This window comes from Macrobrachium rosenbergii, chromosome 45, assembly GCF_040412425.1.
Source record: "Macrobrachium rosenbergii isolate ZJJX-2024 chromosome 45, ASM4041242v1, whole genome shotgun sequence".
Lineage (NCBI taxonomy): Eukaryota > Metazoa > Arthropoda > Malacostraca > Decapoda > Palaemonidae > Macrobrachium > Macrobrachium rosenbergii.
In genome coordinates, this window is record NC_089785.1 from 20,427,154 (window position 1) to 20,446,139 (window position 18,986).

The window sequence follows — 18,986 nt, forward strand, 5'->3', positions numbered from 1 at the left end:
ATGAGAATAGTACTGTACAAGCTTAAAAGATCACCTATTCAGAACAGTCAGCATTCCAGCAGTGACCAAGATCTGCTTCACTTTTAAATCACTATAATGTAAATCACTGTAGTACTCTATTTTAATACTCACCGTGATGTCACCTTTGTCCATCACTCACTGTTTTTCCCATTGTCCTAAAGTTCAATGAATAATTTTCAATCACAAGAAGAATAGTGCCTTCAACTTACAAGGTGTCCTGAAGTCATTTATACTTCTTAAGTAAACATTAATCACAAAAAATCTCATAATTACCTTGAATATAGCTGCAATTAACAATCATTTCGTGTCTCCCTCTTAGACCAGTGGCCTGGGATTTCAAAAACTGAAAAGCATCTCACAATGGCAGATAACAACATCTCAGAATATACTTACTAAAGATCCAAACCGTATTCAATTTCAACTGTGACAAAAACAAATCAAGTTCATATAATTTTATTCCTTTTCACAGTTGTTTATATATATATATATTTATGTATAATATATGCCAAGCTCTTTAAAGTTACTTTTGCAAGACATTACAGCTGAATGTCAGACCAGCGGTGGTCAGTCCAAGCAGTGGTGATCGCATAGTGACGGAAGAGCTGATGCAGAAGTTCTTGCTCGTCCAGAAGCTCCAGCTGTACGACCCGGGCAACCTCTTCGGGAGGCAGACGTGACCAGATCCCGACCATGTCACAGGAATCGGCCCCTGCCCATCCCATGTCGAGAAACCTGACGGGGAGAAAGTGGATGGTTCAGATATGAAAGCTATTCATTTTTTATCTTCTGTAATACTTTTCCCCCAAAAAATTTCCAATCTAATATGAAGAGTTTTCATAAATGCACTCAAAGAAATATTTTTTCTTCTTTCCCCTAAGAGATATAGGTACAATAATGTAAATTCAATGTAAAGGTATTGTCTTTTAACAAGAGCCCTATGAATATTTGAAAATGTTGTCCATCATTGAGCCATATACCCTTTACATTAAGACCCAAAGAGGCCTTCCCTAAAAGGTAATTTTAAAATGAATTGTATTCTCATTTACAAAATCTTTCATTAATACACCAAGGAGCTCCAAGCCTAAGAGAAAGTAGATGCATATTCATTTCTTGGATTTTGAAAGATACAATTAACATACCTACACCATTTCTAAATCATTACATTCACATTCAAGACACAAAGTCTGGAATACCTCAAGTCTGATAAAAATTACACTATGGTTTTCAAACTTAACTTACTCACAGTGCCATAGCTCTTTTTGTAGCAAAAACTGCATTACCAAAAGTGTAAACAAAAAATTTGTCATGTTGATTCTTCCCAACACCTTGAAATAGAATGTACATTTTTTTTTCTTTTAGAAATGGCAAGAAACGTAACATACTTCCCTAGCCCAAGCCAGAAGAAAACAAGATAAAAGTGGTAAGCAAAAAAGTGGCACTCAGCTTCAAAGTAAGAAAGAGAACTGTCCCTTGAAGGATGGAAGTTAAAAGTCAGGGAAAATGGAGAAGCACCAAAGCTTGTCAGTAAAGAGAAAGAAATTCACTGAGCCCTGCAATCACGGGATTACTGATTGCTACAGAATAAATAAAAAAAAAAAACTCACTGGCCCTATGGGTATTCTGAGGCTGCTAGAGATGAGAAGAACTCTCTCTCTTTAAGCTCAGTGGTACAGCTGCCAAAAATAGTAACTTGAGAGAAGCCGCCTTGCAGCAGAGGGAAACTGGACTCAAAGAAAAAGGTATTGGCAAGGTCCTTCACCAGAAGAATTGCTTCTCAGTCAATCTTGTTGTGAAGGAAGGCAAAACATAAAGCAACCCAGATAAGAGGACAATATTTCAAAAAAGGATGGACAGGATCATCACAGAGCTGTGATCATCAGGACAGAGAAAAGAACTAACAAGTAAGAATACAAACAAGCTGTGAAGACAGTCAACCTCAATGAAATGTATGATCCCTATTTATATACAATATGCTGTCAGTGTCACATCTGACAGGAAGAAGAAATAGAGATCAAATGCAACAACAAACATAGAGAGAAATACCGAGATTGGTAAAGCAAAGAATAGAAGCAGTAGCCTGGAAAAGGTTATTAACAGAGGAAGAAAACATATCCCTAAGGAACACAGATAGAGATGAAGAGAAAAGATGTGCTGTCCACAATAAGATATAATGCCATATGCAACAAAAGTGAGTAACAGAGCAGTCTAAAGCTTTCGATATTTGAAGAGCAACAAAAAATTCACATTATTCCTGCAGAGAAAATGAAAAAAAAATCAGTGGGATGAGGACTGTCTTCAGCAAAGCCAAGTGCAGTTTTAAATACTTGAATGAAAGCAGAATCCTAGTGGGAATGATTACATTAGTCACTTCTCTTCTGGCTCAGCTGAACCAGTGTGTTTTAAAAAAAATGTGGAACTTTCCAATCAAAAGAAAACGACAGCAAAGCACAGACACCAGTTTGTTCACAAGCCACTAGGGGATATGATCCAGGCCAGCCAGTGGCCTTGTCAGTCTTCAAGGATGCAAAATTATTAGACTTATGATCAAGGAATATTGGAGGGGACAAAGATTAAAAGATGGGGACAGTAGAAGGAAGAAAGGTACTGAAACTTTAGTGAAGAGTTGGCTGAAAGGTGAGAACCAAAGATACAGAAGAGTTGAATTTTCAAGAACTGTTGAGAATTTTATTAGCAAAGAACCAGAAATATTTTTCTGTGAAGGACACGATTAGGATACCAGATGTCCTCTTAAGATAAGAAACTTCTAAGTGTACAATCTGCTTATATATAAAAAGCGCAAGTAGCGGTAGGGGTAGAGGCTAGGAATAACTTATGTGATCACTCTCTCAACAAGATTGTTGAACATCAGAAGAATGAAACCCAAGGTTAGATGTAAAGATAAGTTTTAGCAGAAAAGGGGATATATATGCATCAACAACCAAGTTTAAGACCTCACTAATGTTACGTGTCACGAGGTCAGGATTGAATAAAAAGATACTTTAGGTAGGGAGGTATGTAGTTCTTTATTCGTTCCCTTGAAAAAATGTCTAAACTTTCCACAGCTTGTTTTGTAGCTGATTTTATAAATCATTGCAACCTGAACTGGTAAGGTGGTGCAAGTTCTGGTTCCATGTAAAAGTGTGTTTGGTTCGAAAGAATGATAGGTGAATGTGTATAAAGTTTGTGCATTATTCTGTACTCTTTATGATGCACAGGGATGGCACATCTATGCCCACTAGCTCAAGAGATGATATAATTTTCACAGCCATTAGTCAAGAAAGACCTTTGGGATACACTACCATCACAGGTTAACAAATGTGAAGGCTCTGAATAAGGCAAATTTCTTACATTTACACATGTAAGAAAGAAAAGACTATGCCGAATGGGCCACCTTGAAAGAAGGAACGACAGTTGCATTCCTAAGAGAATATAGCGAGAAATGTGCCAGTGCTACTCCATGTCTGTGAAATGTGAATTTTATCACCACAAAAAAGTAAATGGATTGGGAAAGAAGGCAATGTTCAATAGGGAATAGAGGGCACAGTGCAGCTGGTGAAGAGAAGAGTAGGCGGGGAGGTGGAGGGGCATGTTAGACAGCAAAACCTGTGCACACACACACCAGAAGCAGTATAACCAAATAGCTATTACAAACCAACCCTCAGGAAGCTCTGTCTCCTAAGTGACAGCATTTGTGTTGATCTTGAACACTTATTTCACCAGGTTGTAGCTAACATGCCCCTCTCAAAATAATGTCCAACATCTGCTATTTAAGCCAATGCTCTAAAATGGTTCCGTTTCGATATCAGTTTCAATACAGTCTGGTCACACCTAAGAAACATACAGTTAAAAAACACTGCTTCATCCCACAGGGTGTCAATGATACATTTTTAATGAATCTGACATCCATATTTGATACCTCCCAAGGTCTTAAACCTTTCGCTTACTGATGACGTATATGAACGTCATCCAAATTTAAGTTCTTCGCTTACAATGACATATGTGAACGTCATCCAAATGTAAGTCCTTCGCTTACTGATGACACATCCAAATGTAAAAAAAAAAAAAAGAGAGCAGTCTACCTTGAAAACTGTCGGAGATACGCATCTTTGAACAAATAAAGGTATGAACATTTTTACGGTTACTGCTCGAGTCACTGCCACTGCCTACAAACGTAATTGTCATAGGAGTCAAGCAAAAGGGTTAATGAGCCTGTAGAATTCGTGTACAGTTACGAAGACCCCCATCTGCATAACAGCAAAGGTGCGGCTTCTTTACCACTCCTACATGCTTAAGCTCTCCATTTTGACTAGTGCTATCAGAAACTGTCTTGCTATCTCATTCATAACAATACCAGCAGTGTGGTCTCTTGGCGATACTCCTGCCACTCAGAGTCCTGTATTTTTTAATAAGCTACTGACAAAATTTCAACATTCCCTAAGTGAAAGTTGCTGGCACTGAAACCATCATTTTTACGGCATGTTTAACTGAATCCCAGTGCTACAGTAGGAAGTCATGCAACATTTTTTGTTAGCTTCAGTGTGATTTCTCTCTTACACAGTCACCATCAGTGGGGCCAAACATAGTCTGTGCACCTCACATGATACACTGCAGGTAATCACTAAAGGGTGTTTGCAACGTCCTTTCGGCCCTAGCTACATCCACTTTTAAGCCTTGTTCTTTATACCTCCATTCCTGCTTCCTTTCTTCAACCTTGTTATCCAACAACTGTAACTGTCATTTGATCCAGGTACTTCATTTCCCTTAATATCTTGGTCTTTATTTTGTTGCCCAGTCATCCCAACTCTCTCTTTTTCACTGTCGTAAGTGCTGAATGGCCAAAAATCCCCCCTTGTTTATCTTGACTGCCTAAATTTCATACCTTAACCAGTTACTTGGGGGTCTTCGTATTTCAAGTAAAACTGGCAACCACTCCAACTCCTTCCTAAGTTTTTATCCTGATATCAGGACCACCCATTAAAACCATTCCTCATAGCAAAAAGGCCAAACCAATACAAAAACCTGTTAGTGTTAGAAATCCACATTAAAACACTACTGCTCGTGTTCATCAACAAACAAAACCAAACTCATACGATAAGCTATGTTATTTATAATACTTTTGTACCTTATTTGATCTCAGCCAATTAAAATTAAGTCTTCTTAGATCAATAATATTCACAGTTAACAAAGCCACCCAAAGACCATGCCAATGTTGCTGGGGTTTAGGAATCTGAATTGAAATAGTGTACCACTAGACAGCAGTTTTGAAAGCTGGTTAGTAATCCTGCTTCTTAGAAACCAATATTGGTTTCATGAATATGCCCCTAATTACTCCATTCATTTACATCCCGTATTTCAAGACAATACATAAAAGTTTAAATATATGAACTGTACATGCAATGATATGTTCATGAATAAAAATGTACATTAAATACTTTACCTGCAAAAAATTCAATCAGAGTTACACTTTTAACATCATCTGAGAAAACAATCTTCCAGGCATTTTTAATAAATACTCAAGTATTTATAACTTACTCCCTTACACCAATTAAAGAACATATTCAGATTAGCGTGGAATGGATTTATTTTTAAGGCTGGAAAACTCTGGTATTATACAGTGAGACAATAATAATTACCAATTAAGAAGACAAAAAGAAGCAAGTAGCTCATAGCTTAAGAGCAAATTCTGAAACTTGAAGCATTTGCTGGGTCAGCATAAGAATTCTAGAATGATAGATCATTTAACCAAGGGGAAAAATATCATTATCAAGCCACTATTTACATTTCACTTCTAGAACTGTACAGTTAAGTTTAATCAAATATTCTGAACAAACACAGGAAAAAGTAGACATCACTCCGAGAGCAGAAGGAAGTCCCATCAAAGAGTAAACAGACAGACCTCTTCCTCTGCGTCTCTGTACTGTGGCATGCTTCCGCACCAGCCAAATCGCATCCCCTGGTGCGCAGGTTGCTTAGCATAACTTCACCAAATCTATCGTCCAAATTTACCTGCAAAAGAGCATTCTCATGCGGTGAAAATTTTTATCGGGGAATTAATCATCAGGCATGCAATTTTATCTTATACAGTTTCTTATGAAAAACACTTTTAACCATCAAGGATTAGCTTGCTTTTAATTAATCTGATCAACTAAATTCTAAAAAAAAAAAAAAAAATCTGTTTTAGCTATACTGTATGTATATATTTTTACAAATAGTGCCATGCATTTTGATAATTAGGAAGGGCAGAATCCTGATACTGCAGTGTGTATTAATATTATATAACCCACCATTTCATAGTTGACAAAGAAAGCAGATTTGAATTTCTCAGCTATCCACTTGAGCAACTGGGATGATTTGGGCATCGTCATGTACACCAAGACACATTCTGCCAAAAACAGGGTTGGTATTGAATAATCCAGATCAGATTCCTTGATCTTTGCTTCCACTTCGGTCAGATTCCTCAAATCAACTCCAGTTAGCTTGTAGGTGTGACCATGAAGGTTGTTCCTATTCAATTTGACATCATAATCTGGAAAATAACAAAAACATTTGTGAATATGTATTACATGAACCACAGTGTAACATAAACATGGGGTGACCAGAGGTTAGCAATGCAAAAACTGATTTCACTGGTAACCCACAGCTTCATCTAAAAACAGACCCACAGCTTGAAAGATTACTGACTGTAAAAGTCAATAAAAACATAAGAAGGAAAATCATTCTAATATTAGCAGTTGTGGGAAGAAAACAGTCAGCAAACCAAGCAACTGCTGCTGACTTTTACAGAAGAAATAAAAAACTGGTCACTGTTTGCATTACGACACACTGGGAAGAGGAAGGCTTTTACTCCAGCTCAGCGGGGGGTGGGGGGGGATATATTTCTTGACAATGTATCAAAAGTCAAAGCACCCATACCAAAGTTATCTGATAGCAGACACTGTCTACTACCCAAAGAAATTAATTAATTAAGGGGGGTCTCCATTGTAAATTCTACTGTCTTGAAATATTACGCAAACAATTTCCCTTATCACTTCCTACATAAACAAATGTTCCTGCGGTGATAAATCTTTGATTAACTATCAGTATTACATGAACCTTTAGATGAGAGTTATTTGGAATCCAAGATGACAAGAAAGGATACAATTGTATATACTGTACCTTCATCGCTTACAGCCTGAAGGAGAGGCTTTGTTCGTTGAATGTAATGACACTTTCTGGAAGTCACACCTGGGAAGTCCAACTCTACAAAGCCTTTTACAGACTTTCCTTCTTCATTCAGCCTCCAATACAGGGTGTCAAAACCTGCTCCAATATTGACAATCTGACAGTTCCCACCAGTAACCTAAAAATCAGAAGAAATGTTTCAATATGCCTTTCGTATAATATTAAAAACATATTTATTAGCACCAGTCTGATCATAAACAATACTTTGTGACTTGCATTCTGAAAGACATTTCCTTCCTCTTTCTCCAAACAAAATAATTATGTCTGTGGCAAGAAGAAAATGATCATTATTCCAAACTATATAGTTCTGAAAATTGAGTGTTTAAACATTTTATGACTTACAAAAAGTAATAAAATATAAAACAAGCAGCTAGCGCTGTTCCACATTTTCCTTTCATCACTATTTGTCTTATAAGTGAGCAAGTGGATACCTGCCACTTTCCTCCATTAACTCAGCCACGTACAGTATACAGGATGCAATGTCCACCACTACTATTAAGATGACATCCCCTCCATGGAAAAAATAATTCCATTGTATACAGAATTTTATTTAAGCCCAGCCAATGATATTGACAACCAGTGTTTTTCTCAAAATAACTGGCAAAGTATTACTATACAAGGTATTGTTCAATTAGCCTTTCCCTCCCTTAGTATAGAATAAGCTACAGAAATTACATCTTTAGAAGTGAGGTTAAAATACAACCCCCTCTTGGGGGGTTAGGCTACTCCCACTTTCAATGGGCAGCAACACTTCCCACACAAACCACTACACAAAGCATGAGTTTTTCTCATTTTATGCTATCAAAATAATACTTTTGCATTGTCACCCTATTTCTCCAAACTAAGAACTCTGAATTCAAAACCCTCTGGTCACTCCATTTGCCCTGTAGCATGGCATGCGGAAAATAATTACTGTGGTGAAATAAAATCAGGTTTAACTTTACGCTTAACAAATGTTGTTCTGTCAGTTACTGTGTTGGCCTCCTTACTGCAAAACAGACTCATGCACTCTGGCAACTCTCAGGCCGCAATGTGCTAATCTCTATAGTACAAACATCATATGGCTTCAACACTGAGTTTATGCACACAACTAGTCATTATCCTCCCCACAAGCTGCAGCACTCCATGTTCTGCCCTTTCCAGCTCCTGAGATCTCATGAAACTTGACACTGAAGGCTGCTTTACTAGGTCACCAAGTTCACACGCACAGCATTCTCTACAGACTCTTTCCATATTAAAAAAACATACTCCCATCCATTACATTATTCTTAATATGGTGCTCTAAAAATCATTCACTTCCTCTTCCCCATTCTCTGCAAGTGTCTAAGTTTCAGAATGCACCTCTACCTAGGATGGAGTCACATTTCAAGAAACCAAATGTAAGTTGAAAAAGTCTTAAGTCAATAATGAATACAGCATCCACTGAATGTCATAAACTAGCCTAGACAAGCCTCCATTAAACATTCTCAGAACACTTACTGTAGCCTAGATGAGCAAAATCACCTAATACAAAGCCCATTTCATAATAAAGTATCCAGTTTTACAGGAATTTATTGAATACTAAAAGAATCGTTATTCAGTATAGGCTAGCCAAGGATTTTTGTTAACCTAAGTTATGCTACTGTAAATGTGCTCAGCTCAGACCTATACCATAGCACACAGCTTGGAAAAAATGATCTACAACAAAGCCTATTACATAATTGAATGTTAAATAACTTTTATTCCACACTCTTGTGGCTGGATGCCATCAGCCAATATTAGGAGTCAGTATTATACCTCATGTTCCAAGTGAAGGAATAAATAAAAATTTACAATGCCTACAGAATGCATCTCACTATCATTCCACCATAACCTCAAGAAATCATAAATAAATGAGCACCTGTACTGTCATTTGTCCCACAATGCTGCTACAAACTTGACTGGGTGGCTTCCAACAAATACAGTTTTCCATAACAGTAATCAAACCCTTTAAGAAATGATCACTACTATACAAATACAGTATATATAAAGGGAAATAGCTTTTCCAAGCTACTTCTCTTTCCAAAGCAAAAGGGCAAATTTGAAGGTCCTACAGAGCCTCCCCTTTGGAGATCATTTTTTGTGACAGTGCGACGTTTGTTTTATATTTTTGAGAATTTAAAAAAATAATACAGAGATAGCTTTTATAACCTATTCTGGATTAGCTCATCTGCATTGTAAAGCTGAGGAAATATACTATAAATTTTCATGAGTTTATTCAATTGTCTACTGAAAAAACTGAGTAAAAGATAACCAAAACCAACTTTATTTGCATTGTATGTTAACATCTCTTTATTTTTTTTATTTCTTTCCATGTTTATAAGTACAAACCATAAACCATGTTGAGAATCTTACCTAAGTCCACTTTTGTTGTCTAGTATCAATCAAGGGTATTTCATTAAAAGCAACCTAAACATAATGGAATAAAAACTAACTAGAAAGCCAAGTGTTGCTACTGTATAAACAAAGAGCAATAGGTCATCACTATCAAGTATGATGCTAATAGTTCCTCACTGGGCAGGTTGGTATCATTCTCGGCTAGCACTCTGCTGGGCCTGCCTTTAATTCTCCGACCGGCCAATAAAGAATTAGAGAAATTTATTTCTGGTGATAGAAATTCATTTCTCATTATAATGTGGTTCGGATTCCACAATAAGCTGTAGGTCCCGTTGCTAGGTAACCAATTGGTTCTTAGCCATGTAAAATAAATCTAATCCATCAGGCCAGCCCTAGGAGAGCTGTTAATCAGCTCAGTGGTCTGGTTAAACTAAGGTATACTTGTATGATGCTGATGAGTCCAGGTGTTTCTAACTTATAATTCTAACTACTGAATTGAGACAAAATAATCCATCAACGAGTTAAATGGTTACGAACACCCGTCATATAAAATAATAGATATCTAAGCTAAAGTCCATATAATGATTTGACAGTAAGCAGAACAAAGTCCAACTGGATACTTGATACACTAAAACCAAAGTAGGCTAGCTTATTTTAAGAGGGAAAGACTATACTTATTTTCCTAAAAAGAAAAAAAATGTAGAATTTATTAGCCTAAAAGCAGAAAAATACTGTAATTCAAAATAGGCATAACCCAGAATGCTGGATATCTGCTGCCACTTCAGGTTGGTTTACACATTTTTACATTTACACTAAAGAACTGCTTTGTGTCATCAATTAGGCTTAGCCTATACCCCAAAGTTTGATTAGTGGGACTGAAGGTCCTGGTAAGCATTGGGAGGTCTAGGATGTGAAGGCCCCTGTTAAGCAAAGATTCTTAGGTTAGGTTATTACTGGTCATACAACTGACAAGAAAAATATCATGTGCTAACCTGCTTTTGCAATCGGAAAGTTCAAAAACAATGAACAGTTTGTGGTTGTTGCACTGGCAACCATGAAACAAAAAAAACTACTTGGGGTTTTGTCAGGTAAAGACGGAATATGGACAAAAGATACATTTGAGAAGTTGCAAAGCTTTGGATGTTGAAGTAAAAGCACCTGAGAATACTGATCATGGATATGAATATTGATGTCTTGAATTGTGTCATTTTGAAACAAAACAATACAAAGTAGGATTGACAATAAGGAAAGTGAGTGTCCCAATTTTGAAGATAATATACTTTAATGTAAGAACAGAAAATTTTAGTTTAGGGAGTTATAAAAGTGAGAACCTAGCAAGTAGGCTAATCTGGAATGGGCTAGGCTATGCTAGGCTCTGTAACTGATTCTCTGCATGTCATTACAATTATGTGCATGTGACATAGGCGTACAAGTGACCTGGTCCTGCAAAGTGACTTCGGTTTAATGGACTGTGGTAAGGAAGAACTCTACAAGGAGATATTGTTTCAAAAAAGGCGTTTTTTCACCGAACAATATAGAAAAGGGCGTGTACGATGCATTACAGGTGACATAATAGGAAAATTTTACCGAAATAATACGAGAAATTTATATAGTAATCAGATACCGCTAAATTACCCATTAAACTATATACGGTGTTCCCCTACGCCGAATCTAAGTGCTGTTGCGAACTACGCCCACGGCAACCCGAATCAAGCCAACACTAACTGAATGCAATTCAAAGGGCAGACAACGAGGTCAAAATCACAAAAAAAAAAAAAAAAAGAATCGACCAACCTCGACGAATTTATCGACGAGAATCTTGATCGCCACCGTCCTGGCGAAGTAACCTCGATTTATCTCGGGTGCCTTGCGCTCTGTCGACCTGACGAAGTACGAGATGAATCTGTCGGGCCAGTAGCCCAAAGCCACGGCGCACCTCTTGCAAGAGCTCGCGTCATCGTTCGTGGCGATGACAGCTTCGTCGTTGGCCCACATCGCTCCCAGTGCGAATTCCTGCGACAGGAGATATGGCTCAGGTCATCACTGACAGCTCTGCGACGGATGTAAACAAACAGCCTCGGGGGCGTTCTCTTCGGAGCGAAAGCTCGTCTCTCGACTGCGCCCGTTCGGTCTCGCCAAAGAATCTTGACTTCGATTTAATATATGACGCAATCTTATGGAATTGAGCGTCTCATTTCTTGCATATAACTGAATTATCGCAATGATTTATAAATTTAAGTACAACATAAAGTATATCTGTTCCGTTTCGACGTCATTTATCCATCATTCTCACTAATATTGATTTTTGCTACTAAAATCGGACAAGTATTTGCAACCGAGAGACAGGTGTCGTCCCTTCTACACGAAACGTCTCCCAGGTCACATTCTTCCTCTTCTTCGTGAACTATTACGAATTTTGACGCCCCAGTGACCCTGGATGGCCTAATTTCAACAATAAGTGGGTCAATACCATAACGAGATTAGATGGATTCTGGTGACAACCGATTATCATAGTGACCGAACCCAGGAATCTTGGAAGTTTAGCAGTTGATCTATTGCAGACTATACTGGTATATTATTCAAGAATATCGTGATTACAACCTTTTCAGGATTCATCGGGAAAAGCTGCTACCATTACATTAGTGTGTATGTTTATTTTAAACCTTTTGTTTTTAATAAGAATGTTTTACGTATGATATGACTGTGGAACCAGTCTGATAAAAAATTTCGTAAGTGTTGTGTTATCATCATCAAGGAGGAACTAAATAAAACCAAGAATTTGTGAAAATAGAGTAATCAGTCGATATTGTATATATATATATATATATATATATATATATATATATATATATATATATATATATATATATATATATATATATATATATGTATGTGTGTGTGTGTGTGTGTGTGTGTGTGTGTGTGTGTGTGTGTAAAACAAAATTCCTCGCCCCAAAGGTATGGAACTAATCCACAAATGAATCTACGGCTATAATTGGATTATAGCCAGTAATTCCATCAAAGAAAGCGTGCCTTATGTCATCAAAAGTTCTTGCTCCCAGAGCAGTCCAGGAGACCTGTGCTTTCATGTAAGAAGTGGCCACTGAAAAAGAACGAACGACTTAGTTTCGCATTGTCCTCTCTCTCTCTCTCTCTCTCTCTCTCTCTCTCTCTCTCTCTCTCTCTCTCTCTCTCTCTCTCTCTCTCTCTCTCTCTCTCATTAAATCTACTGATGACGCAGATTTCAGACTGGTTATTTTTAGTCAAGACTGCACTGTGGTGTGGAAATCAGTCTTTGCTGGGCACAGGCGCCTGCAGATGCAATGAACGACCAAAGAGTAGAGGACTGGGTGAAGAGCAGGTCTTTCAACAGAGTGCCCAACCATTAAGAAAGTGGACGAGACTTTGCAACTCCTTTTGGAAAGTCAGTCTGTTTTATATAAAAAGTTTGTTGGAAGCTACGAAATCAAATCTTCTGTAGAGATATAGTAATGTTCTGTTTTGGTCGCTTAGTTCACTTCACCATCAGGCAATGCTGGTTGAGAATCCCAGTCTAGGGAAATATTAAAATACGTTCCCTCTCTTTAAGTGTCGAGGTGAGGAAGGTCATTTTCGTCTATCCAGAGATATCAAGAGGATATTGTCTTCAGCTCAGTCGCAATTTTTTTTAAGTCTGCTGATTTATTTTGTATCATTGTTAGTATTCTATTTTCACATCTTACTGTATAATTTAAATGTGTCTTGCATTCATATACATGTATGTTTTTCAGATACGTCTTTATAACAGACTGCATTAGCAAATAGTGCATTTTTTGCATCGATGTCCATGAGTGTTGTGACAGCAGTTCAATAACAGGTAAATCAGTCAGTCTAATTCCTCAGCCAGCCAAACACCAATTGACACTGCAGTTGGATATAACTTGATAAATTACTAAGCACAAAATGCTTCACAGGTATAGCAAAAATATTTTCTTATTACTCTGTTTTTTACATTTTTAAACATCTGCTCAGGTAACATATATATATATATATATATATATATATATATATATATATATATATATATATATAAATGCCACGATAAAAACAACGGAGTGGTTGTTAGGCCTTTCGACACACGGTCCTTGACTAGCAGTAAAGGACCATGTGTCGAAAGGCCTAGGCAACCACTCCGTTGTTTCACGTTTCCTTCATGGAATTTGCCTTTATTTATACATTCATCACATTCCATATCTTCGTGATTCAGTTATATATATATATATATATATATATATATATATATATATATATATATATATATATATATATATATATATATATATATATATATATATATATATATATATATATATATATTTCATAATTAAATCTGAATTACTATCAGTATAATGGCAATACAAGGCTAAACACATTTAATGCTTGTTAAAACATTGTTGTGAATGCCGACTTCTCAACTGCATTGCTGTGGATAGTATAAAAATGCACATAAGCAAAAAATCGATATGAATGGTCTTCCTGTATACACTTGATTCAAACCCAGTATTGATACTTGTATACGTTAATCTCAAACAAAATCCGACCATTATCCTCTGTAGTCATTTTAGAGGAGCGACAAGGTAATAAAAGACAAGAGGAGCTGATAAGGCAGGATATGGCTAAAATATAAAGTCAAAGAAGTAGTTAAAGTATGAAAATACAATGCACTGGATAGGGGTAAATGAGGACACGAAAGTTAATGTGCAAGTGAATCTTATTTGAACAACCAAACGCAGGGATGATGTTTCAATGGAGTACTGTCCTCTGTCGCAGAGGAACGAGTTTTTTTTTAGTTGCTGAACACAGAAAACAGTAGAAGGGCAGATCTGAACTTCACAGCAGTGGAGGAAGTTTGCGTAAAATTTGAAAATGTGACAGTGACTGTTGATGGGACAATACCCGAGATACTGCGGTATCTTGGTGACAGTGTTAGTAAGGTATGTTTGGATGATGGAGAGATTCCAGGGGAATGATTGAGAGGAAGAAGTATTGTCTTTCAAAGGTGAAAAAATGGTGGAGATGATAGGGAATTACAGTGACGTGACAGTACTTGATCACCCCGTGACGGTGAACAGTTGGTGTCTGACAGACTGTTCACCATCACGGTGCAAACGAAGAGGAACGTGGAGGAGCGAGTGTTTATAATAAGACAGTCAAGCTTCAAATTTTTTGAGGCAAAGGAAAAAGCTGTTCATAGTATAGATGCAGCTGGGAAAAACTTATGATAGCATGATAAGCACTTATGATGAAAGGAAAAACTTATGATAGAGTGAAAAAAACTTACGACAGGATGCTAAAAACTTATGACAGAATGATAAAAACTTATGATAGAATGAAAAACCCTATGATAGAATTATAAAAATTTTGATAGAATGATAAAAACTGTTATGATTGAATGATAAAAGCTTATGATAGAATGCAAAAACTTTGATAGAATGATAAAAACTTTTGATAGAATGAAAAAACGTATTATTAGAGAATGATATTAAAGAATGAAAACACTTATGATAGAATGATACAGATGCAATGTGGAGGATGTTAACGACTGTGGTGCAGAAGGCAAGAGAGAGAGGGAGAAAGTGACTGCTTTGGTGTCAACTTGGACAGGTGACAAGGACCTGTAATGATCTCCAAGGCTGTCAAATACGCGTATGGACTGTGTAATGAGGGCGAGACGCGTAATTTCAGGCTTGCATAGAAAATGGGTCGAGAATGCATTGGGAGAGTTTTATCGTTTCCACAGAGAACCAGGTGGTTCCATATTGTGCCTACGTTGATCAAAGCAGTTAATAATGTACCTGGTAGTTAGTTAAGTGGTGAGTCGTGACTAAGGTGGGGAAGGGAATCTAATGATTATATATATATATATATATATATATATATATATATATATATATATATATATATATATATATATATATATATATATATATATATATATATATATATATATATATATATATATATATATATATATATATATATATATATATAAAGTGGTTAGGGAGGAAAGGAAAGTTTGCTTATCCAATAACTGCTTAATCTTTGTATAAAATTGAAGAAACCTATCAATAATTTCACACTGAACCTTCATTTGTTCTACTGATATTTCTCCTCCTAAATTACTTTAACAGCACGAACTACATCTATTTCATATTTCCACGAGGCCTCCATCACGAAAATTATTCTGTTAATACTTTCACCTGTTCGTGGTTCCTCGTTGCTCAGTCCTCAAGCACTTGGGCTCAACACACATCTAGAGGGCCAGGGAAGAGTTGAGGGGTTGGGGGGGGGGCTGGGTGCGTTTACAGTGTTAGAGATGATCACAAGATGGCTGTTCATCTTGTCCAGTTTTGCTTGAAGTAGATTTCAACCATATTTTATTATCATTGTGTTTCTCAACAAGATTTTGCTCTATATTTAAGATATTATTTTTTTTTATCTTGTAGACTTAACTTTTCCGTTATTCACCTCTAATTCAGTATTTTTTTTTTTTTACTTTCTTCATTGACATACTATCCGGTACTTTCCTGCTTAATTCGACTTCGCAAACATATCCCAAATATTTTGTGGCCACTTTACCTTATTCTAATCAAGGGTCACGGAAGAACGATTCAACTAATATCTTAGACAGGTATTAGTATCTTCTACAGGTATTAGTATACATACTTCTGTTTCTAGGGAGGGGGTAGAACTTACAATGCGCCTTGCACGCCACACTGCAGACGATACGGAAGCAGTTCTTTGCGGCGTCTTTCCTTCGGGGACAAGCTGCTCTGTTCCACCCATCCTCTGGTCCTTTCCTGCAAAGCTGTCCAACTTCCTTAGCTTTCCCTTGCTCTGAATTTTCCCTCACCTGCAAAAACAGTTCCTTCCGGAGAGTCTCAGAAGATCTGTAGACGTGATTCGTGAAACTAATTGTACCACATATAATGCAATTTGTATCTATATTTATTTATGTGAGGTGTAAAGCAGATAGTCTACCGATAATAAACTCCACAATGAACTCTCACAAAATCAGGAGCAGGACAAGTGATATACCATAATTATAGAAGGCTGCAACAACAGAATGACATAAATAGCCACTGTCATCGTTTTTTGTCAGGATAGGTGCACTGAGATGTAATCAATAAGTATAAATACCAATCCTAATAGCATGTCAACTACATTCTCCCAGTTCTATTTAAGAGAACTCTTAAATAGAACTGGTTCCTCGTTATTCGTTTCTGGCATGTGTATAAATGCTTTGGCCGTCTTCTCCAGACAGTTAGTCACTGTAATGACCCCAAAGCTACCACTCAGACCTGGCATATTGTGTCATTTGTCCTGAATTTTGTATCCTGGTATCTGTAGTGTCTTCAGAGATACATAACCTTGAGTCATGCACATTTTAATTTGAATCCGTTCCCTTCTTTTACTTCTCTGGAATTTCCTTCTCGCTTCTACTTTTCCTTTAAGAAGGTGAAAGGTCTATCGCTCCCATCGTTACCCATCACGCTGGACCTTCCAGTAAGAAACTGCACGAAGCGTGAAACTGCTGACCCAGCACCTTGATAACTAATCATAACCCTTTGCTCACCTGCGGGGATTCGTGAACTCACCGTCCCTGTGATAGTCAGGTCCACTGATTCTACGACGTTATATGCTCAACCGTGGAACAGTCAATACAGACTAAAAAAAAAAAATAATCTATTGATTAAGTTAGGATTCAACATGGAAGCAAATTCTCTCTCTCTCTCTCTCTCTCTCTCTCTCTCTCTCTCTCTCTCTCTCTCTCTCTCTCTCTCTGTCGATGATGACATGCGTTTGACCCAGGGTCGAGGATCGAACGTGTAAGACGTAAATTAGGAAAGATAACACGTTAACCATGTTTACTACCGGGAGTTAGAAGACCCTTATCTACTCATCCATCAAGTTTCGAGTCTATATGAGAGAGAGAGAGAGAGAGAGAGAGAGAGAGAGAGAGAGAGAGAGAGAGAGAATTAAGCATTCGACTCCCATGTTAGAAAATGGAAGAAACTTGGAGAACATTCCATGATCTTGACAAGAAGATTGACTATTATTATTATTATTATTATTATTATTATTATTATTATTATTATTATTATTAAAGAGAGCAACAGTCCATATGCAACAACCCTAAAAACCCATTCATTTAAACATACCAATCATGCTAGAGAGAGACAGACAGACAGACAGACAGAGACAGAGTCTGAGTCTCTATCAAATGAAAAACCTTAACACACAAAAAAGTGTAGCAGAGATAATAAACTATTATCGTTTTGCGTCGCTCAGGCCACATGAGTCATCCAGCAAACTGGCAAGTCACGAATTGCACAGTTGTCGATGTGGGAAAATACATTATTAATTTTGTACAACGCCGATTTTAAACCTTCGTATATTGGCCCAGTTGGTCAAATATGTAAAGCGATATTGTGACTAGATCTAATGTTACGCTTTTACACAAATTCACACGTTCACTCAGCGACGTGTAATAAAATCCTCGCTAACTGAAGAGTACAAAGAGTATGTACTACTTCTGCTATTGTTTGGATGTGAACTAACACGAGGTCGGCTGCAATTTCATTATTTCTTGCTCTCGAATCAGTTGTAACTTTTGCCTGTTATAAAATTAACATAGGTCCTAAATGATGAAGAAACTTACGCGGTTTCCTTTTTACATACTTTTCCCTAAACAGACGTAGGAAGTTACCAGCATCTTAATGTGTCTCAAGGTAAAGGTACCCTGCTTTTTATATATATTGCAATCGAATGCAATACGTAAGTATTAAGATAATATAGAATTATGTCAAATATCGACGCAAAGAAAATCAAATGTCTTGGTTAACAGAAAACCTCGATTTTGTCGTTTGGTAACAAACATTCAACTCGGGTCTCTCCTGTGAAATTACTCACATGACAATGAGCCAGAAATGCATTACGTCAACATTTGTAATAGTTCCTGATTTCGCAATGTGGCATTAAAATGAAAATAAACAAATAAGAAAGTGTATAAAAGAAAAGACGCCGCAGCCCTAGAATTTGGACGCCACCTTCAATATGGCCCCATCTGGGCAATTTTGTTTATGAAAATCAGCTGATCATCTGGCAGCCATGGTCGGTAGTGACGTCACACACCCACCCTTCTCAGAATGATTCATCGTTTTTATATGTTGGATTATCGTATTTTCCAGCCGACAGATCATTTAATCCTAACGAATATGAAAAGCAGATTGATTGATTTGTTAAAATAACGACGCTGGTAACAAGCGCACACGAACTAGTTTACCAAAACGTATTTTTGGCAGTCGTTCGGCCTTTGTTGTCAAACACCATCTCTATAGATGACAGAA

General features: G+C 37.1%; 1 protein-coding gene across 1 annotated transcript; it reads right to left on the reverse strand.

The window, feature by feature from the left end:
• Positions 1-461: 461 nt before the first annotated feature.
• Positions 462-11,736, reverse strand: LOC136829756 (leucine carboxyl methyltransferase 1). The gene is made up of 5 exons (XM_067088619.1): positions 11,392-11,736; positions 7,177-7,360; positions 6,306-6,547; positions 5,918-6,027; positions 462-753 (listed from the first exon to the last, which is right to left on the reverse strand). The coding sequence occupies exons 1-5, from the start codon at positions 11,590-11,592 to the stop codon at positions 558-560; spliced, it is 933 nt and encodes a 310-aa protein (XP_066944720.1). The 5' UTR covers positions 11,593-11,736; the 3' UTR covers positions 462-557.
• Positions 11,737-18,986: the final 7,250 nt, after the last annotated feature.

Bases quoted from the DNA above. Each gene is read 5' to 3' on its own strand.
- LOC136829756 (XM_067088619.1), bottom strand. From the start codon at position 11,592: ATGTGGGCCAACGACGAAGCTGTCATCGCCACGAACGATGACGCGAGC. The intron at 7,361-11,391 runs GTTGGTCGATTC...TCTGATTTTTAG, and splicing joins TCGTCGATAAATTCGTCGAG to GTTACTGGTGGGAACTGTCA. The intron at 6,028-6,305 runs GTGGGTTATATA...GCTCTTTTGCAG, and splicing joins TCTTTGTCAACTATGAAATG to GTAAATTTGGACGATAGATT.